This window comes from Trichosurus vulpecula, chromosome 5, assembly GCF_011100635.1.
Source record: "Trichosurus vulpecula isolate mTriVul1 chromosome 5, mTriVul1.pri, whole genome shotgun sequence".
Lineage (NCBI taxonomy): Eukaryota > Metazoa > Chordata > Mammalia > Diprotodontia > Phalangeridae > Trichosurus > Trichosurus vulpecula.
In genome coordinates, this window is record NC_050577.1 from 276297028 (window position 1) to 276320135 (window position 23108).

At 36.3% G+C, this 23108-nt stretch overlaps 1 protein-coding gene across 2 annotated transcripts in view; it reads right to left on the bottom strand.

Annotated features, from left to right (window-relative positions):
- Positions 1-23108, bottom strand: part of SPATS2 (spermatogenesis associated serine rich 2) — a 146970-nt gene that overhangs the window by 36933 nt on the left and 86929 nt on the right. Inside the window, exons 4-8 of one of the 2 annotated variants that reach the window (XM_036761753.1) lie at positions 18269-18377; positions 16516-16565; positions 14252-14513; positions 11967-12173; positions 9803-9938 (exon numbers count right to left, since the gene is read on the bottom strand). In XM_036761753.1, coding sequence (XP_036617648.1) covers positions 9803-9938; positions 11967-12173; positions 14252-14513; positions 16516-16565; positions 18269-18377 — 764 coding nt within the window. The remainder of the gene's footprint in view (positions 1-9802; positions 9939-11966; positions 12174-14251; positions 14514-16515; positions 16566-18268; positions 18378-23108) is intronic. The other variant, XM_036761754.1, reaches the window with a different exon arrangement.

The window sequence follows — 23108 nt, forward strand, 5'->3', positions numbered from 1 at the left end:
AGAAAACCATGAAAAACAAGTGAACGACTTGCTAAAGGAGACCCCCAAAAATACTGAAGAAAATAACACCTTAAAGAATAGACTAACCCAAATGGCAAAAGAGCTCTCCAAAAAGCCAGTAAGGAGAAGAATGCCTTGATAGGCAGAATTAGCCAAATGAAAAAGGAGGTCCAAAAAACCACTGAAGAAAATACTGCCTTAAAAATTAGACTGGAGCTAGTGACTTTATGAGAAACCAAGATAATATAAAACAACCAAAGGAATGAAAAAGTGGAAGACAATGTGAAATATCTCACTGGAAAAACCAGTGACCTGGAAAATAGATCCAGGAGAGTTAATTTAAAAATTACTAGACTACCTGAAAGCCATGATCAAAGAGAGAGCCTAGGCATCATCTTTCAAGAAATTATCAAGGAAAACTGCCCTGATATTCTAGAGCCTGAGGGTAAAATAGAAATTGAAAGAATCCACAGATTGTCTCCTCAAAAAGATCCCAAAAAGAAAACTCCTAGGAATATTGTCGCCAAATTCCAGAGTTTCCAGGTCAAGGAGAAAATATTGCAAGCAGCCAGAAAGAAACAATTTGAATACTGTGGAAACACAATCAGAATAGCACAAGATCTAGCAGCTTCTACATTAAGGGATCAAAGGGCTTAGAATATGATATTCCAGAGGTCAATGGAGCTAAGATTAAAACCAAGAATCACCTACCCAGCAAAACTGAGTCTAATGCTCCAAGGTAAAATATGGACTTTCAATAAAATAGAGGACTTTCAAGCTTTCTCAATGAAAAGACCAGAGCTGAAGAAAAAATTTGACTTTCAAACACAAGAATCAAGAGAAGCATGAAAAGGTAAACAAGAAAGACAATTCATACAGGACTTACTAAAGTTGAACTGTTTTGTTTATATTCCTACATGGAAAGATAATGTGTATAATTCAGGAGATCTTTCTCAGTATTAGGGGAGTTGAAGGGAATATAGGCAGAGGGCAGAGGATGAGCTGAATATGAAGGGGTGATATCTAAAAAAAAAAATGAAATAAATTTAAGGGGTGGGAAAGGAATATATTGGGGGAGGGAGAAAGGGAGAGAGAGAATAGGGTAAATTATCCCACATAAAAGTGGCAAGAAAAAGCAGTTTTGTTGGAAGGGAAGAGGAGGCAGGTGAGGGGCAATGAGCGAATCTTACTCTCATCGGATTTAACTTGAGGAGGGAATACCATACACACTCAATTGGGTATCTTACTCCACAGGAGAGTAAGGGGAAGGGGATAAACAAAGGGGGGAATGATAGAAGGGAGGGCAGATAGGGGGAGGAGGCAATCAAAAGCAAACACATTTGAAAAGGGATGGGTCAAGGGAGAAAACTGAATAAAGGGGGGACAGGATAGGATGGAAGGAAATATAGTTAGCCTTTTACGACATAAGCATTGTGGAAGTGTTCTGCGTAATGATACATGTGTGATCTATGTTGAATTGCTTGTCTTCCTGGGTGGGAAGGGAAGAGGGGAGAGAATTTGGAACTCAAAGTTTTAAAAACAGATGCTTAAAAAAATTTAAAAAAAAATTTTTTCTTTGCATGCAGCTGGGAAACAAGATATATAAGGAATGGGGCATAGAAATCTATCCTGCCCTACAAGAAAGTAAGGGGGCAGGGGATGGGGCGGGAAATGGGGCGAAAGAGGGAGGGCTGACTGGGGAACATATGCCAGCTTGGAATGCGGGTAGGGTAGAAATGGGGAGAAAATTTGTAACTCAAAATCTTGTGGAAATCAATGTTGAAAACTAAAATATTAAATAAATATATACAAACAAAAAAAGGTAAAAGAATCCATAAGTTAGCCTGAAAAAAAAACAATCAATAAACATTTATGATCTACTATGTGCCAAACACTGTGCTAAGCACTGAGGACACACACATAACACACACAAAGGCAAAAGATAGTCCCTGCCCTTAACAAGCTTAAAACCAAATAGGGGAGAAAACATGAAAAAAATATACAGAAAGCAAGCTATATACAGAATAAATAATAATTAACAGAAGGAAGGCACTAGAATTAAGAGGGGTTAGGAAAAGCTTCCTGTAAAAGATGGAATTTTAAAGGAAGCCAGGGAGGTCAGTTGTTGGAGGGGAGGAGTGAGAGCATTCCAGGCATGGGGGATAGCCAGAGAAAATGCCTGGAGTCTGGAGAATGAGTGCCTTATTTGTGGATGAAAAAGGAAGTCAGGGTCACTAGATGAAGATTAAGTGGCAGGAAGAAAGGTATAAGAAGACTGGAAAGATAGGAGGAGGCTTAATTATGAAGGGTTTTGAACACCGAACAGAGCATTCTGTATTTGATCCTGAAGGTGATAGGGAGCCACTGGAGTTTACTAGGTATGGTGGTGACACAGCTGGACCTGATTTAGGAAAATCATTTTGGTGGACAATGGAGGATGGATTGACATGGGGAGAGACCTGAGGCATTTTTGAGGGAATCTGACAATAAAGACAAAATCTATTGGGACATGGTAGGATCAGGGGAAAGTTTCTTGGAAGAACTGAGTATTCAGATGAACTTTTTTAGTTGCTTAACTTTTTTTAGAAGAATTTTTTTTTTTTACTTCCTTTCCTTCTATGGATAGGGAAAGGAACAGAGAGGGAGGGAGGGAGGGGGAGAGAGAGAGACAGAGACTTTCTTACACTGCCTTTCAGTATTTTAAGATCTCCATGAAAAACACCTCACTTTAAAGCTGCCACCAGCAGACTATTGCAGTAGTCCAAGCACGAGGCTTGCATTAGAGTGGTGGCAGTGTCTGAGAAGACAAAGGTGAAATTTATAGGCCCTGGCAACATGTTGTATATGGTGGGTGAGAGTAAAGAGTTGAGGATAAATCCCAAATTTATAGTAATTGAGAAGGTAGGAGGCAGGGAGAAAACCAGAGGAAAAAGTAATGAGGGTCCATCTCAATAGCCAAAAACGGCTTTTGAGGAACCAGTGGCATGATTTCTCAAAAGAGTCACACTGCTCTTTGTTCTCCTTGAACAATCACAGGCAAATGATTCATAGAACTAAGAAATTCTAGACTGGCTGTACCAAGAGAATAGGCAGTAGCTACATTTTTTGTAATTTACCTAGGAAATCACAGCTGCCAAGAGGTCATCCATTTTATAGAACTATATTCTTCAGTTTTCTAGATGGGAAGGTAAAAAGCTATAGTCAAAATGTGAAGACCTTATGACAAGTAGCTGACCACACTTACATTTGAAATTAGGATTTCTAGTGTTAGGATTGCCAGTATTTCAATTTATGAGTTACTTATATAAAAAGTTATGATACTGATATATTATGTTCCAGAAAAGAGGAATAAATATATGTGGAATGGAAAACTGGAGAATAGAAACAAAAAAGATATAGAAACATAAGACAGGAAAGAAGGCAACTGATATGCTCATTATGATTCCCAAAGTCTCTCAGTACAGCATCCATTTAGTAAAGTCTACTATGTGAGTTCCTGTAGATCAGTACACTTCCAAGTCCAGTGTCCAGGAATATTTATGTATGTACATACAAAGCAGGCAGCTGCAGAAGTTTAGAAAAAAACAAAAACACAGGATTATAGATTTGAAACTGGAAGCAACCTTAGAGACTATGGCTCAGATCAGTCTGGCATACAAGGTCTTCCATCAAATACTGCTGACCCATCATGTCTAACCTTCCCTTTTTCTGCTTTTCAAGAGAGCCTCTGAAAGATTTTTTCTTTACCATACAACCTTCTTGTTCCCTCTTCTGTGACAGTACAAATAACACTTCCCTCATTTGGAATCTCTATCCCCTACCCTAGGCAATCCAAATCTCTTAATTCTTTTGAAGTTCATCTAAATACTCAGATCTTCCAAAAACCCTATCGCATCTCAAGAAATCATGTTTTTACAGTCATATTCCCTCAAAACTTATTTGAACTTAATATTTGCACAGTTGCCATTTAAGTATTTAAGAAATAACAATGTATTAGAGGACTTGATTTTGAGTCCTAAATCTGATAGTTCCTAGTCATGTATCCTACAGCAAGTCACTTAAGAAAAGTGAAGCTCAGAGAGCTTATCTTCAAAATCAAGACAGTAACACCAGCCTTGTTAATCTACCAGGGTTGTTTTGAGGACGAAATAAAACTATATATATGAAAACATTTTAAATATAGTAAGAGACGTTAGCTAGTTTATGAAAAAGTCATTTTATCTAACTAAATTTAGTCTGTTTCCTTCATATTTAGCGAATTAAATTCAGTCTACATTCACCTACGATACTACTATTTTATGGTATGGAATGGAATAGACTGTTGTTTACTTAATCTTTTTCTTCTTCTCTCCAGTTTTCCTTCATAAAAAATCAGCTTAGAAATAGAAAATAAGGCACCGATCACCCTCAAAGTACTTATTAAGTAAATGCTATTAAGGAAGGTTATGACCTTACATTCCCAAATTAGATAATTTATACAATACTTCATCCTTATGCTGTATCATTTCTTGATAACACATGTCAGTCATATATAATTACGTTCTTAATTCCATGATTTCCAGATATTCCAAAAAAAATACTTTGGTCTACAAGGCAGAAAAGCTCAAATCTTTGGGGCTTTTGATAGGGCTTCAAAAACACCTGGGGAGGATACTAGTAAGCCGCTTTCAACAGAGGAAGTTAAAAGAAATTCTAAGAGATAGAGTAACTCTTTCAAGGTCAATGGAAAGTCCATGCTGCAATTAGGAATATAACCTGGAAATCTCAATTCCAAAGTTCTGACTACAAATGAGTGTGATTTTATGCATTTATCTATGCAGTTCCATAATTTTCCACCCCTTCCTCAAAATCCTCTCTCTCCTCCCACTCTTATTTTTAATATCTGAAAATAAAATAATTTAACATTTTCTTTTTTATTTAAAGCTGAATGCTAAAGGTATGTCCTTCTGGCATTTTTCACTGAAACACTAACAAAACATATTTCAAAGTAATATATCTGTCCTAGCTTCATGTTCCATAATATATTATACTAGTCTTAGACTTCAATCAGCTGATGGCTCAAAAAGAACCCAGACAGATTTAATTTAATAAAATATGTTGACTTGAATTCGAATATGACTACTTTCCTAGTGGATTTGGTGTTTCAACAACTGGAAGGCTCTATGGTTTTCTCTCATGCAGGTACAAGTCAGTTTTTACATGACATTAAAGAAGAATCAGTGCACTGTGAAATTTTCCCAATGTCCTGGTACTTTTGCTACCTCAGTCCTGGAATCCACTGCCTTCTTTTTGGACAAACCATTGTAAAGGCAGCTTCATAAGTGACATTAAGTTGACTCTGGCTTGATCTCAAAAGGAATTAATTCACCTGTCAATTATGTTCTGAAGCAGCAAGAGCAAAGGGCATTGAAACAAGGCAGTTAGAAACTCTCTTCAACCATACAAAGAGTTATGCTCTGGCAGAAAAGGGCAGTTAATATCTCTTCTAAAGTTAAATTGAGCTGGTAGTGTACCTGCTGATCAACCCTAAATACAAAGTTCCCCAACAGGCAACCATTACATGTGGCAATTACTGAAGGAGGTACCCCTGTCCAAGTCCAACCCCTGGGCTCCAAGTTAGTTGTAAGCAGGAACTCACATGCTAAATGTATTTCCTGATTCATAAAGTTTTTAATTGAACTGAAACCTATAGACTTTTCAATGTAAACACTATTGAACTACACTTAAATCTTTAAATTTTTCCAAAAGTGATGACTGGATCTAATGTGATAATTCTGACCAAAGGGCACTAGTAATTACTCCTAAAGAAGAAATACTTTAAACAAAAGAGCTTTCAAATACTTGAAGAGATTTTCTTTGAATATTGTATTTAGAAAAAAAAAGACAGAGCAGACATTAGGGATTAAAATTAGATTGATTTCATCAGTTTGGCTAATGCAAAGAAACCAAATGATACATATTTATACCTCAGAAGAAACAGCAACATTGGTACATTTTTCCAGTAGCTTAGACGCAACAGCTATGGAATCTGCAAACCACCCCTGGGGCTTTGAAATGCATAAGACACTATGGCAGTGAAAAAAAAGTATGTCATGCTCTATTTCCTTTGTATGTTTTGGGGAAAATTAGATTCCTTGGGGGGTGAATATATACTTCTCTACAAAGTGTCTTTTTAAAGAAAAAATTTTTTTACAGTGTTATAGATGCCTTTGTATTTTTTAATCACTGTCATTTCCAAATATGCCCTTCCCTTCACTCTCACTTTCATTACCATTTTCCCTTGTAACAAAGAAACAAAAATCAGCTCATCTGAAGCATATGCAATATTTTGTATCCACGATGCCTCAGATCTCCAATTAATGGAGCAAGATGCATTTTCTCATCTCTTCTTGGATCACTATAATTATACAGCAGCCAGTTTCATTTTGTTATTCTTTATGATAACTATAACATATACTTGCATTGTTATAGTTATCATAAATATCTTCCTGGTTCTACTTATTTCATTCTATATCAATTCATAAAGTCTTTCTGTGTTTCTCTTAATCCCTCATACTCATTGTTTCTCATAGCTCAGTAATATTCCATTACGTTTACATCCCACAAATTTTTTAGCCATTTCCTAATCAATAGGAACTCCCTTTTGTTTCCAGTTTTTTCTTTTATTTCTTTTAGATTAAAAAGCCCACAAACATGCCAGTGTGTATATGAGGTAAAGGAGAAACTTTGGGGAAAATATTCATTCTGAAGTTTTCTAAATGTAAGTGGAAAGTAAAGCTAAATTATAAACAAGGTCTAGTACCAGGGGTGGGGAAACTGCAGCCTCGATACCACATTTGGCCCTCTATGTCCTCAAGTGCGACCCTCTGACTGAATCCACACTTCAAAGAACAAATCCTTTTATAACAATTTAAGCCTAGAACAAAAAAAACTGCATCATTTGCATAAGGTTAAAATGCAAACATCAGCCAGACACTAGATGACAGGTGCCAAATACATGACACACGGCCTGTAGGCCACATACAGCCCACAAAATTCCCAAGTAAAGCCCAAGTCAGAATGAAATACAATTGGGAAATATTTAAACAAAATAAATAAAAATACTCTAAAACACACATAATACTACATTTTAAAACTAAGCACCAACAATAAGGTAAGAGAAAGAAATTAAAGGCATAAAGAAGATCACTATTTGCTGAGGATGTGATGGTTGAAAAATCCTAGGGAATCAGCAAAGATGCTAATTAAGACAATAGTTCAGAAAAAGTTTCAGGCTACAAAACAAAATCCTCTAAGATCAACAGCATTTCTATATAATAATAACAAACCCAAAGAAGCAATAATAGGAAAATCCCATTCCAAATAATTATAAAATGAATAAAATATCTGGAGGTCAACTTACTGAAGGACACAAAAGACTTATATGGATTCAGTTACATAATGCTCCTCACTGAAATAAAGAACAACCTAAACAGAGGAATATTCAATACTATGCCAATGTAATAAAAATTACAATACTACCAAAATCAATTTATACTTTTAATGCTATACCAATCAAATCATCAAAGGAATTCTTCTTAGAATTTGATAACCAATAATAAAATTAATCTGGAAAAATAAAATCAAGAGAAATGATAAAAAGAAGTATGGAAGGAGAGATAGCACTTCTAGACCTCAAACTATATTAAAAAGCAGCAGTATTCAACAACCATCTGGTATTGGGCTAAAGAATAAAGATAGAGATCAATGGAAAAGACTAGACAAGGAGAGATTCAGAAACAACAGAACCCAATAACCCAGCATTTGATAAAGTAAAAAACATAAGTTACCTAAGGAAAAACTCCTTACTTCATAAAAACTGCTGGAAAAACTGGAAAGCATTCTGGTAGAAATTAGGCTTAGAACAACTGTATTCCTCAATATATTCTAAAGATATGCCACCTTAATATAGAAGATCATACTACCAAAAAATCAGAAGAGAAACAGACCACATACCTCTCACAGCTATGGGTAGGAGAGGTATTCTTAATCAAATAAGAGAAGCAATTACAAAAGATCATGCAAAGCTTCTTCGCAGAGAAAATTAATGAATGTAGAATAAGAAGTGGCTAAATGGAAAAAAAAATCTTTATATCAAATTTCCCTTATAAGGATTTGGTATCCAAGATATATCAACAGTTAATAAATACACATAAGACTAATTAACCATTCCCCAACAGATAAGTGGTCAAAGGATATGAACAAACAATTCTCAAAAGAATTGCAAAGTATTCACAATCATGTGAAAGAATGCTCCAAATCACTACTAATTAGAGAAATGCAAATTAAAATAACCTTGGGGTTTCTCCTCACATCCTGCAAATTGGCAAATATGACAAAAAATGGCAATACTCAATGTTGAAGGCATTGTGAAATGATTGGCATACTAATACATTGTTGGTGGAGCTGTGAAATGATACAATCATTTTGGAAAGAAATTGGAACGATGCAAGTAAAGTGACTAAAATGTCCATACCCTTTGAACCAGAGACTCCATTACTGGGCTTATACTCCAAGGAAGCCATTGATAAGAAGGAAGTCCTCATATACTCCAAAATACTTAAAGCAGCGCATTTTTTGATAGCTAAGAATTGGAAACAAATTAGATGTCCATCAATTGGGGAATGGCTTAACAAACTGTGGCACATAAATGTAATGGAATATTACTGTGTTGTAAGGAATGATATGACGAATACAAAGAAACATGGAAAGATCAATATAAATTGATGCAGAGTTAAGTAAGCAGAGTGAAGAAAACAATGTACACAGTAAATGCTACAATATAAATGGGAAGAACTACACACTAAAAAATCAAAAGTAAAATTATAAATATCAAACATGACTTGAATGAGGAGATATGACAGGACACTCCAACTTAGCCTTTAGTGGAGGTGGGAGATCTACACGTGTCTTACACTGCACATACTTTTGGACTTTTTCAAAATAATGAATAGTAGTGCACATTTTTTTTCCTCTCTAAAAATGCCATTTGTTATATAGAATGGTGCTCTGGGAGGGGGAGGAGGATAGATAATTGGGATACTATGGTGACGTAAAAAAACGAAATACATCAATAAAAATTTATTTAAAACAAACAAAAAGCAACAATGGACATGAATTTTTTTTAAAATGGGAAGTCTTGTCAGAATTCATGTGGAACCACCTGCCAGTAGAACCAAAGAACAATGGTTACAATAACGTAAATGAAAACACTAAAGGGAAGCTAAATACAGACTAAATGCAATGGCCAGACTTGGTCCTGGAGAAAAGCTAACAAAACACAGAGGTGTGGTGGTAGACTGTGGGGGCAGTGTTTGGCATATGTTGGCAGGCTTTAGTTTTGATGAATTGTTTGTTGCAAGGTAGAGTATTCACTTACATATGTGTAAATACTAGGAAACAATTGTGGTGTGAAAAACAAAAAAGGCATCAATAAAACTTAAGAAAAAAGGAAAATTTAAAAATAACAAAAGTTTGCTAATTTCTCATTTAGATGACTCACGTGAAAATAATAGTTCAAGTCTCAGAGCCACATATGCTCTATTCTACAATCATTCCCTAACATTCCTTCTTTCTAACTGATGTCCAAACTTAGACAGTAGACAAGACAGCTTCTAAACCATCTTTAACTCTTAAAAGGCATTCAACCCTGAGGTGGTATAATAGGAATCCAAATGAGCATTCAACCCTTTTTCCTCATAGGTACAAAGTATACTTAGACCATTGGTATGTGTGATCACCTCTGTAATACAATTTAATTTACCAACTCTGAAGCTCAGCAAAGGCTTGCTTCATTTTCTTAATGGAAGCATCCATTTCTTCTTTAACCACAACCCGATACCGTGCAAGAGAAACTGTACAACGCTGTAGGTCTTTCACGGATTTTTCAATGTTGGAACCTAAGAAAAGAAGCAGCAAGAAATGATAGTGAGAGGTTCATAAGTCTCTTGAAAGTGAATCTGGAAACCTAAACATGACAAGTAACATGGAAATAAGAATCTTTCCCAGGTGGTCACCACTTCCCCCTCAAAAAGGAAAAACTGCTGGTGTTTTAATCTGTAGTATGAAAACAAACTACAGATTCTTTAAATATCCACAATCTTCCTAATCAACCCAAAATGACTGAATTTAGATTGGACAGTTTATCAAGTGAATGCTATACTATTAATACTGAAGAGCTGGTTGTACATAAATTTGCCAGGTGCCTCTGAAAATGAAAAATATGCTTGAGGCATTTTAAAAATTATCATTAGGTCTTCCTATATTCACCAGCATCAGAGTTTTGGTGTATTTAATGATGAGGCTCATGTGTTTCTATCTCTATTTAAATTCTTCCTTGTCAGAGTCTCACTTTTCTTTTAGTGCCTATCTTGATTTCTTTAAGGCCTTGAGCCTATGAAATCTATGTCAATTTGCTTGATAGGCTTTATGTATAAGGAAAAAATGAATCAGGCATATTATTACTCTCTCTTATTGCTGCATTTGCAGCAGATGAAGAGAAACTCCATCAAAAAAACAAAAAACAAATCCCTGTCTAATATAAATGCATTTAAAGATGAGAAAGATTTTAAGCTCCATTGAGCTAGACCAGGTTAAAGGCCAGATGAGAAAAAGAAAACACTTTTAATTAAAGGAAGGTCTTATAATCTGCATAATGCAAGTGTCTTCTTTACACTTTGCCTCTTAAATGAAGTAAACCAGAGGCGTCAAACACAGGTCACCTTGAAATATTTCTGAATATAGCCTGAACCAGATTAAAATGTAATCAAGGAAATATTTAACAAAATAAATGAAAATACAATAGAACATGCATAATGTTAATATGTAGTTTTCTAAGTCAATATGAGGCCAGCTGGGATCATTATATACAGTTTGGTGGTCCTTGTTTCTTTTTGAGACATCACTGAAACAGACAATTATGCACCAAAACTTGTGACCACAGATACTAATCAAATATTTATGTTATCTCATGAGCTTAGATACTCCCTCCAATTATAGAGATCAAAAAGCATTCGTATCTACCTTTCCCGTGCAACTCTTGTCATTGTCCTCCCATAAGGCTTAGAATAGCCACCTAATGAGCTGGGGACCTTCCTCACTTTCCTTTCACATTGTTAGGATACCAGTGGAATAGTCAGGCTGTTCATCTGTTATTTCTCACCCTCGCTGACATTTTTTACTCTTGTTCTTAAAATTTCCTTATTTGTTATATGCTATAGCCCATTCACATTTATCATGCACTTTTCTAATGCCCTCTTTGAGATACTCATTTTCAGTTCTTCAGTGATTTGTTTTCTATATCTAACAGCCATTACTTATACTACCATATTAAATTATTGGCTGCTACCATATTAAATTATTGGCTGCTCCTTACAGTAAAGAGCCTTCACTACTAAATGTTTGCTTCTCAGAATACATTATCTAAAGCTGGAATCTTAGGTCTATTAAAAAGAGGTAAAACTAGATTTTGAAGAGGTTGTAAAGTCTCTTTAAAAACTGAGTATCACATTATGTTACGGCTTTTTACTTTTTTTTTTTTTCAACTTTTTGGTCAACCAAAAGATGTAATGTAACTATAATGTAAAGAAAATGGCATATGAGCTGAGAAGTCTTTGTAGTTAGGCAAATAAAAGGAGCTGCTGAATGTTAGCATATAAGACATCCTGGAAGTAGAGCCTGACTGCTTTTCAGAAAAGGGATCACTGTCATTTCAATAAGACTACTGTGTGAGGCACAACTGAAATGCTGTCAGGTTCCAACTGTGCACAGGGAGGCAGAGAAAAGAGCCTTAGTAGTAACTGACTAAAGAACAGAAAAGAGATCCAAGTTTGTACTGAAATGCTATCAGTAAAACCATAAAGATAATCTTCCATCTTTTGCTCAAGGCATCGTTTTTATCTCCTTCTTAAGGACAGGCTCTGCCTTACCTAGTTTTTTATTAGTAGAGGAGAGTGGAATGTCTTCTATTGTGGAGAGAGGGCCCAGGCTTGAAAACTGAGTGCCTGGGATGGGTCTAGACAGAGATTTGGTGGGATTCCTGGACTCACGTTTCAGAGACTGTTGAGAAGTTTGAGGGGCATTCATGATCAGAGACTTGGACTCACAATCAGAAACACCATTCTCCAGCACTGATGCTGCCAAAGAGAAGGAAGAAAAGTTACATCCAGTTTGAGGAAAATTAAGCTAAATTGTTCTAACAAAAACAAGACAGGTCAAAGTATCACGGGAAAAACAGTGTCCTCGAATGGCTGTAAGCAAATGATCTGATCAGAAAGAGCAAACGCAGGCTCCAGCAGAGACAGTTATTAGTCGCTCCTACCTTTCCCATTTACCCTAACGAAGGATCCTTAAAGGAGAGAGGCAGGTGAATGTGGTGCCCTATTTCCAACCACTTTATCCCCTTGGCTCTGGGCTAAGGAAGTAAACACGAGCCAATACATTACCAGCTCCTTTCAACTTTTATAAGATATCTTGAAAGATGGGTGAGCTTGCACTGAACCAGAAAAGTAGGAACTACAATTGCTAGTCAAAGGTGAGTCCAAATTTGGTTTTTAAAAAGAAAAGGAAATCCATGGAAAATAACTTTTATGATCATATGGTTTAGTAAGGGGAAATTAAAGCAACTTTCTTCAAGTTTTTTTTTCCACGTGTTAATAAAGATGCAGCAAAGGAGAATCTTGGACCTGCTCATACAAAATTTAATTCTTATATTTTTAATATATTTGCAAATCACTGACAGCAGGGAAAGCAAAAGTGAGTGAACAAAGGAGTGATAAAAATTAAACTATTCAATGAAGAATTCAGAGAAGCTTAGAAGACAGAGTAAGCAGAAACAGGACTACAATATATACAATGACTACAACAATATAACTGGAAAGAACAAAAATAGAAACTCAACACTGTGTTAGCTTAGCCCTGGAGATGAGTTTAGAAAATTCATATTACTTTCTTCTTTAAAGAGGTGGGGGCCCATAGCATATAACACTAAACTTGGTTGACATGGTGGTTAGTTTAAGTAAACTATTAAAAAAATTTTTTTTTCTTATTGCAAGGGATGACTTTGTGGGTAGGGGAAGAAGTAGGGAATCTATTTGGAAATGAGGATAACATAAAAAGTAATATAATTAATAAAAAATTTTAAAAACTAAATCATTAAAAAAAGAACAACACTTGCTCTGAATCCTACTTAAGAAAAATATGGCATTTATGAAAACCAAGAATGTGGTTCAGATGAAAAAGAAAATTGGTAGTAATTCACATTTATAAAATGCTCTAAGGCTGACAAAATGCCTGCCTCAAAACAACCCAGTGAGATAGAGGTAATGGAAATGTAAACTATTTCATAGAAAACTGAGCTTAACGAGCTTAAATGATTTGACTATAGTCCTATGGCTAGTATAAGAACTTGAATTCAAATTTAAACCTTCTGACACCATGTTACGACTCCTCCTACTACATGATTTTGTCTCAGGGTCACACCACTCATTTATATATTCTGTACCAGGGCTGTCTAAAACATTGGCCGTGTACCTCCATATGGCCCGCCTGTGTCCACCACAAGCACAGAAACTGACACAAATGCTTTAGTTAAAGCATTTATGTCAATTTCCATGCCCATAGTAAACACAGGCGGGCTACATAAAATCACATTGTGGGCCGCATGCGGACCGCACTTTGGACAGCCCTGTTCTACACTATGCATTAAACACTGATGAAAAAGCACGCATGTCTGTATAAGTATATATACATACACGTGTGTATGTGTGTAGATAAAACTTTCCCTTATCCCTTTCCCAGCATTATTAATTTAATCAGCTTTCAAAGCTATTTTATTTTAACTATATTTTACACAACTGCCTCCACTCCCACTACTCAGCAGCAGCATCTAGGTACTAAGTTAATATCATGTGCTATGAAATCAGGAGATTTCTATATGGAAAGAAGGAAAGGGAACACACATTTATTAAGCACCTACTATGTACAATATTATCTACGTTAGAAAAAGATAAATTCTGAAGATAAGAACTGACTTTCTTCTAAACCTGTATTATTACAAGATGTCCCATAAAACCCTCTTAGTTAATTAAGAAGTTGTAAAGCTAACCAACTGGATTCAATTTATTTAACCACTCCCTTAGCTACTAGCCCATTTTTTCAATCAAGTCCCATTAAAAAAAAAAAAAAACAAAAGAAAAAATTTCAAATAGCTCACCTGTTCTATCAGACATCTCTGGTGGGCCAGATTCAGAATCTTCCAATTCTCTGGCATCTATTGAAAGTATCTCCAAGCCTTCACTGAGAGAGTCCACAGACTCTGTATCATTAGTTGCACCATTGACATGGTAACCATTAATCCCACCTTTATCCAAAGAAGCTACAGATTGCTCCTCTTGAGTGGATGACAGTTTATTTGTGTCTGGTAGATTGTTACTTGCTTCTGCTGCAGGTTTTGGTTTGCTTTTCTTCTTTTTGTTCTAAGAGTTTTTAAAGATGGAGGGTGGGAATGGGAAGAGGAAAGAGTACCCCACAACCCAAAAAGAAAGTTTAATTACTAAACCTTTTAGCAACTTATAAACTTGATCAGTAAGCATTTACTAAGTGCTAGACATTAAGACAGGGGGGACTGTGGACATTAAAAAAAAAAATTAAAAGGCCAAGCCTTTAAGGAGTTTACATTCTAATGGGGAAATAACACATATGAATAGAAGTAGAAATAGTATATGCACAAAATAATCAGCAAGTACATTGTGAGAGTAGGGGCACAAACAGCTGGGGTAGGGTCAGAAAAGGCTTCATGTAGAAGGTGACTTGAGTATAATTTTGAAGTTAAAAAAAAGGATTCTAATAGATGGTGGTGAAGAGGGAGGTGATTTCAGGAATGCAGAAGAGTCAGTGTAAAGGTATGGAGATGAGAGATAGAGTGTAATGTGTGAGGAACAGAGAGAATGTCAGTTTGACTGAACTGTAGAATGCAGAAAGGGAAATAGTTTGTATTTATAATAAAGCTGGAAAGGTAGGCTAGGGTCAGGTGGCCTTAAAAAACCAAAAACACAAGTTTATAGTTGATCTTAGAGGCAGTAGGGGAATCGATGGAGTTTACTGAATAGCAGTGTGACACAGTCAGATGTGCACATTAGGAAAAGCCCTCTGGCAGTTGTATGTAGCATGGATTGGAGACAGTGGAGACTTGAGTTAGATAGCTATTACAAGAGTCCAGGCAAGTTTGGTGTAAGGGTGGGTTTTGGGAAAAGATAATGAATTCTGTTTTGGACAGGTTGAGTCTGAGACAGGAATCAATTAATAATGCTGGCCTGGAGATAGACTATGCCTAATTAGATAGGTGTGGTAATCACTGGCATAAAGATAATAATTAAATCTCTGGAAGCTGATAAGGTCACAAAGTAAGAGAATACAGAGAATAGATGAGGACATAGGATGCCTTGGGAGAACTGAAAGAAGTACTTTTTTTTTTCTACTTTAAGGGGCTGATTAGTGGAATGGTAATTAGAATGTAAGCTCATTGCAAGTAGGGATACTTCATTTTTTCTACTGCTATCCCCAGCACCTAGTACAGTACCTAATACGTGCTTAATAAATACTTGCTGACTGATTCATTCGATAAGTTCAAGATGTATTTATTTACCCCATATATATGCATATAGATTCACTGATATTAATGGGTAACCAGACTATCCTGCCTATGCACATGTAAAAACAGATCCAAAAATTCAGAATATGGAAGGACACAAAGATATCAGTTATCTAGACAATGAAAGAAAATGTTTAATTAAAAGAATAATGAGCTAATTACAAAAAGAACTATCAATATCAACATTTTAGAATTGATATTAACATATCAGGAGCTTATGACCCTTTCATCTATTCTGATCAGTTTCCAAGAGGACCTTCGGTTTTTGGTTGTAAGCTGACCCTTTGATCCATATGCTGAAATGCTGAGCATCCCCTGAGAAATACCCAACAGGTATAATGCTGAGGGCATTCTCTGGGCACCACTATACAACTGTTTAGTTTCTGAGTTCTGGTTCTATAATTTTAGGGTCCACAACACAATGGGTAAGGAGAAAAAGCAGTTGTTTGACTAAAAAAAAAAAGAACCTTCTAACTGACCCAGGACACAAATGATTCTCAAAGCCATTGGAGAGATAATTTTCTCTGGAGCAGCTCTACTTTCCCTGACATGCTCTACAATTTCACTTTCTGTCTAAAATCAATACCCCCTCTGCAAACACAACACAGTAAAGCTGTTTCTTGTCCTAAGCCTTTATGTAGCATTCACATGAATTTGTTATCTCATTTTAGACATAGTTGCATCTCAGAACTTATGGAAGAAAGCAGCCATCATTTAAAATAGGTGAATAGAAAAGGTTCAAAGAATACATCTTAGTAAGTTTTGGTGTATTCTTTTTTTCACAATACAGAGATCAAAAACACAATACTAAATTTCATTCAAGTTACCTTTTTCTTGCCTGTTATTGTCCATTCTTTTAGTACTTCACTGGCATTGCCTGTAAGAGGAAAGCAACATTTCCCCCACATAATTAATCAGGAACTAGTGTCGCATGTCTTGCAGTAGTTGGAGAATTTCCAAAAGCTTATAATGGAAAGGTTAAGTTTCAATATGATGTTTGCCTTTGGGAAGCCTACCTATTATGACAGAATCACAGAATTTGAGAGCCAGAAGGCACCTCAGCAACTACCTACTCCAGTCTATACATGAAAGGAATCTCTGGTATAACATACTTAACAAGGGGTCATCCAGTCTCTGATTGAAGTTCTCCAAGAAGAAGAACCCACCACCTTTCAAAGGCAGCCCACTCCACTCCGGGGCAGGTCTAATAGTTGTGAAGTTTTTCTGGACATCAAGCTTAAATCCCTCTGGGGCCAAATAAAATAAATCTAATCCCTCTGCCAAACCACAGCCCTTCAAATACTTAAAGACAGCTATCATATCCACCTTAAATCTCCCCTTTCCTGGTTAAACATGCAGAGTGCCTTCAGGCAACTTCTCCTTAAATTTTTTTTCCAGAAAACTCTTATATAGGAAAAAAAAGCCTTAATATAATCTAGTCTCACAACACAGCCATATTCACTCTGTACCTTAGGAAAAAGGCAAAGGTTATTTGTTTCATCCATAATCCATGCTATTTCCTATGCTTCCAGATAGTTTCCATTACATCAGCTTGGAAAGAGTTTCACTTCCCAAGCACAACATATGAATTAAATGCTACCTTTAGTTAGAAAATAAATGAAGATGGGAAAGGAAAAGGTTCCTTAACTTCTCTAACCCATTCCTACAGTTTTAGAAAAAGCATAACATAGCTATGTGATATGACAGAATAGTCTTGTTCATTGGTTTCTGCTAGTGTTTCCCATGAGTGTTTGAAAAATAATCTAATTCCACTCTTTTTCAAATGAAGAAACTGAGGACCAAAGAAGGAAGATCACAGCAAACGATATCAAGGCCAAGTCTGAGTGGCTGCCATAAACTGATGGAGTAATGAGTAACTTTTCCATGGTTGCATATTTGGGAAAATATCTAACCTAATCTCAATACATACATCACCGTGACACTATGGTTTTTTCTTGAATAGCAGTAAAGTATATTTTGAGAGAAAGGAATAAATCTTCTTGGGATCTTAAGGAGCTTAGGGAAATAAAATGATATTATAATTTATATGAAAAAAGATACTATGGTCTATTATGATGAGTTCTGCTAAAGAAGCTATGACATACAAGATATCTGAATGAATGTTTTAAAAAAAAATCTACTTTCACTCTTTAGACTAGCCCTACCATACCCCCAGGAAAGGCCCTCAAGAAAATTCCTCACTGAAAGAACTTCATCTGCTTTGGTACTCCCTCCTTATCAATACTCTGAGTACCTTCTCCCCTCTGATTGGAGGCAGAGCAAAGGACTCCTCTCAAAGCTTCCATTTAAAGATGGTTCCCAAGGCAATCATTTTTTTCCTTTCCCACCAGCTTATACTCCTTGGATTGGGGCACCAGGTACCTTCTTCCTCATCCCCACCCCTCCTACCTTTTGTGTGTGGTCTTCTCCCTCCTTGAGGGTAGGAATTCTCTTTCTTTTTTCATACTTGTCTCTCCAGCACTTAGGACCGTGTTGGGCATATAGAAGGAGCTTAACAAATATTTACTGAACGAAGCCCTGCATCATATAGTACACTTAAAAACTGTGAAGTAGGCTTACCTTCCATGAATGCTTGCACCGTTCTGTCCACGCAGTTATCAAAATGCTGCAGGACTAGGATGATTTCATTGTTACTCCGATTGGGCACTATCGCACGTACTGCATTGATCTGTGAAAAGATGGGGGTGGTGGTCATTTTACTCTTTAACCTTTTAAAATGAATTGCCAAGAGTAATAACATATTACTTGGGCAATGGAAAAAAGTGACATTTCGTTCTTAATATTTATCATTCTTTAGCATTAGTCAAAGCACATATTACTTATCTTAGGAAAATTTGCTCATGTGTATACACCTAAGCATATGGAAAATTAATTTTAAGAAAAAGAAAAAAGCAAAATTGCAAGAAATAAAAAATACATACCCTCTCCCAACTAAAAAAGTACTCAAGTTCATGATCAAGTGATGCTCAGAGTCAATAACTTTTCTAATTTTTAGAAGAAAGGTGAAGTTGAGAAATGTTTGTAATGAGCACTGGGAAGGAGAAGGAGTGAGAAGAGAAGCATGTTTGCCTGGCTTATCTAGCATGCCTTCTTCATAACAACCTAGAAAACGTAGATTTGGAAAGCCAAGTAAAAATCACAGGGAAGTTTAGGAAGACAGAGAGGTCTGCAGAAACTTGGATGGGGGCTAGCAAGGAGTGCTGCATGGCAGCAGTAGACAGAAGCGTTCCAGAGTCCAGGGACTGAAAGAGGGTAGAGAAAGAATACCAGGGCAAGAAGCATATCCCAGGGACCCCTGAGCTAGCTCCGGGTACAAGAATGGATGTCATCTTTCAGCTCTGTCACCCACTGCCCAGGACTGGGGTATAGAGCCAGAGCAGAGAGCCTTGGTTTTAAGGGAGCACAGGACTCGCCTGGCTGTGTATGGAACACAGAACAAATTCCAGAAAAGCTGTGCATCTCTAAGCCTAGGAGCAGAGTAGCAGGGACTTAATTCTGTCCTTTAGCCCAGTGTCTAAGCCTGCTGTGGAATAATCAAGGCAGGAGGACCAGAACGAAGGGGAGATGACAATATTAGTCATGTTGTGAAAGAAAATACAGAAAAAAACCTCAAGAATAAGAAAGGAAGTTTTAAAAAGTATGCTTCAATCTGCATTCAGACCCCACCAGTTCTTTCTCTGGAGGAGGATAGCAATTTTCATCATAAGTTCCTTGGAACTGTCTTGGATCATTGTATTGCTGAGAATAACTAAGCCATTCACAGTTGATCATCATACAATATTGCTGTTACTGTATACAATGGTATCCTGGTTCTGCTCATTTCACTTTTATCAGTTCATATAAGTCTTTCCAGGTTTTTCTAAGAACATCCTCCTCTTCATTTCTTATAGCACGATAGTATACCGTCATAGTCATATACCACAACTTGTTCAACCATTTCTTAATTCAGGCCTGTACAACATACTGCCCGAGAGCCACAAGCAACCTGCCAAGGATTTGGGGTGACCAGTGAAAAATGTAGGGTTGCCACTGTATGCTCTCTCCTGTTTGTCACATGACCCAGAGCAACCGTCATCGGTCTGTCACTAGTCTAACCTATCCATGGCCCAAAGAACAATTCAAAGGCTCCAAACTTGCAGAACCTCCCAGCAGGCTATCAATGACTTGAGTCTAGCACTAGTCTACTGAAACTCAACCACTCACAAGGCAACAGACCCAAAACTGTGTCAAGAACACGCAGAGCTCAAATCCCCAGTAAACAAACCTCCCTAGATCACACCAGTTCGGGAGCACTGAAAACTTACAGGCTCCTGACTGAGCTGTGAAAGCAGCAGGAAAATGTAAAAAGACAGAAGCTTGGGCTAGACATCCCTCCTCCTACCGTGAAGTATACAGACCCCAGCACTAACATAATGTCCAAAGTCAAGAAACAGATTGGAAGAATGAGCAGACAAAAAAAAAAAGAACAAAATCACAAAGAGTCATTATGGTGAGAGGAAAGTTCAAGATACAAACACAGAAGAAACAAATGACCTGAAAACATCTACAAAACCTCAATGAAAAAAATACAGATCAGACACAAGTCCAACAAAAATTCCTTAGAAGAGTTTAAGAAACCATTTAAAAAATTTTAAAAATAAAGTAGAAGAGGAAGAAGAAGCAGGAGGAGGAGGAGGTGGAGGTGGAGGAGGAAGAGAAATATCTCATAGAAAAAAACAAATGACCTGGAAAGCGGCCTGAAGAGAGATACTTTAAGAATCACTGGACTACTTGAAAGCCATGAACAAAAAAAGGAACCTAGACATCATACATGAAGAAATCTTAACAAAAACTGTCCAGATATATTAGAACCAGAGGACAAAGTTGAAATTGAAAGAATCTAATGGTCAGCTCCTGAAACTCCAAAAAGGAAAACTCGCAGAAATATTATAGCTAAAATCCAGAGCTCCCACATCAAGGAAAAAAATGCTCAAAGCTGCCAGAAACAAAGAATTCAAATACCATGGAGCCATAGTCAAAACGTATAAGATTTAGCAGCCACCATATAAAGGAATAGAGAGTTTAAAATAGACATTCCTGAAGGCAAAGAATCAGGGATTACAACCAAGAATAACCAACAAAACTGAGTACAATCCAAAGCAAAAAAAGTGGACCTTTAATGAAAAGACCAGAGCTGAGCAGAAAATTTCACATACAAACACAGGGTTGTAAGGGCAAGCAAGGTGAGACTTTTTACTGTTTTTTCTTTTGGAGTGCTTCTCAGTACTAAGGCAATCAAGTGCCTTTGATTGAGTCTTGCTTTTGTTTGTAGGAAGGCTCACACCCTTTTGCTAAAAGCCCTTGAAAGGTATCATGCCCTCGGGGCCTGAAAAACAGTGTATATACTGAGGTTAGCATTTTGTTTGGGGCTCTCACTCACTGGAAGAGTGTCATATGATTTGACAAGAGGCTCTGGGTAGCTGTCAGGGAGGGCCAACCCCCACCCGTGCCTTTGAAAACCCAGATGTTGATGCTTCTTTCTCTGTAACAGTATGTACTGCTATAGTTAGACAGTTAGAAGCCTGTCTACTGGTTTCTGTTTATTTGCTCTGCTTATATAATGTATGCTTGTAATTTCTATTTGTATACTCTGTGAAGCTCAGGGCGCTGGCCTTTCCCCCTGAATTAAGTGTATATGTATACATACACACACATATGTAAGATATATATATATATATATATGTTTAATTAAAGTGAGATTGTAAACCCCTTAAAGTTGCTTTTCTTAGAAAAGCAGATCAAAGAACCTATGCTAGCAGCCCTCCTGTGTGCTGGTGATATTGGTCTCATGCCCCCACAGCAGCTGCTAGCAACACTGTTGTTACAAGGGTTCAAGAAAATCAAAAGAAGGTAAAAATGAGTGAGAAATCATAAAGAATAAATTCATCACACACATGCACTACAGCACAGTAATATTCCATTATGTTTATGTACTCCAATTTGTTTAGCCATTCACCATATGATGGGTATCCAATTTGTTTTCAATTCTTTACTACTACAAGAAATGCTGATGTAAATATTTTGGCATATATGGGGTCTTTCTTTTTAGCTGTGGGTTCCTTAGGGCTAAAGCTCAGTAAGTAAAAAAAAACTACTCAGTAATGAAGTTTCTGGTTCAAAAGGTATGGACAACTTAGTTGCTTTATTTGAATAATTCCAAATTTCTTTCTGAAATGACTGTAGCACTCATACCCCTACAACATTGACTATTGCCATTTTGGGGTCATATCTGCCAATTTTCAGGGCATGAGGTGAAACCTCAGGGTTGTTTTGATTTGCATTTCTCTTATTATTAATCATCAGGAGCATTCTTTCAAATGCTTGTGAATGCTATGTAATTCTTTTAAAAACCTTTTATTCATATCCTTTAATCAGTTTTCAATTGAGTAATGGCTATTAGTTTTACATATGTATTTATTAATTGTTGATAAATCTTGGATACTAAACCCTTATAAAGGAAATTTGATACAAGGATATTTTTCCTCATTTGACTGTTTCCCTTTGTCTATGCACAAAAGAAAAAAAAGCTTTTCAGTTTTATGTAAGTGAAATTATGTTTGATCTTTTGTAACGGCCTCAATCTCATTTGGTTAAGAATAGATTTCCTACCCACACTGGTGAGTTATATGATCTGCTTCTCTTCTAATTTTTTTTTGCTTGATCATTAATATTAAAATAATGCATCCATTTAGAATGTAATATGGAATATGGTATAAGGTGTTGGTCTAAACCTAATTTCTACTAGATTGCTTTCCTTTCCTCGTATTCGGTACTGGTCAGGTCCCTCTCCTTCCCACTCCCCCACCCCCACCCCCACCCCCCACCCCCCACCAAGGTATCCCTTGAGATTCTTGATGTTTTGTTCCTCCAAGATGAATTTCATGACTATTTTTTTCTAGTTCTATAAAATAATGCTTTGGTAGTTTGGTGTGGCACTATTGAATAAGAAAATTAATTTGGGTATTACTGTCATCTTTATTATGCTGGCTTGACCTAATCATGAATAATTTAATATTTCTCCAAATGATCAGTTCTATCTTTATGTCTTTTAACAAGTGTTTTATTATTTACAGTATATAGCATATAGTTATTTTTATTTGTATATTTGTATTCATATACTTTCTAAGTGTATTGTGGCAGATAGATTCCAAGTATTTTATATATTCTATAATTATTTTAAAATAGAATTTCTGTATCTCTTTCTGCTGAGATGTGTTAGTAATATACAGAAATGTGATTTATGTGAGTTTATTTTATATTCTGTAACCTGAAGTTATTTTTTCAATTTTTTATTTTATTATCTAGGATTATCTAAGTAAATCATCATTATCTTCAAAAACGGACAATTTTGTCCCACCTT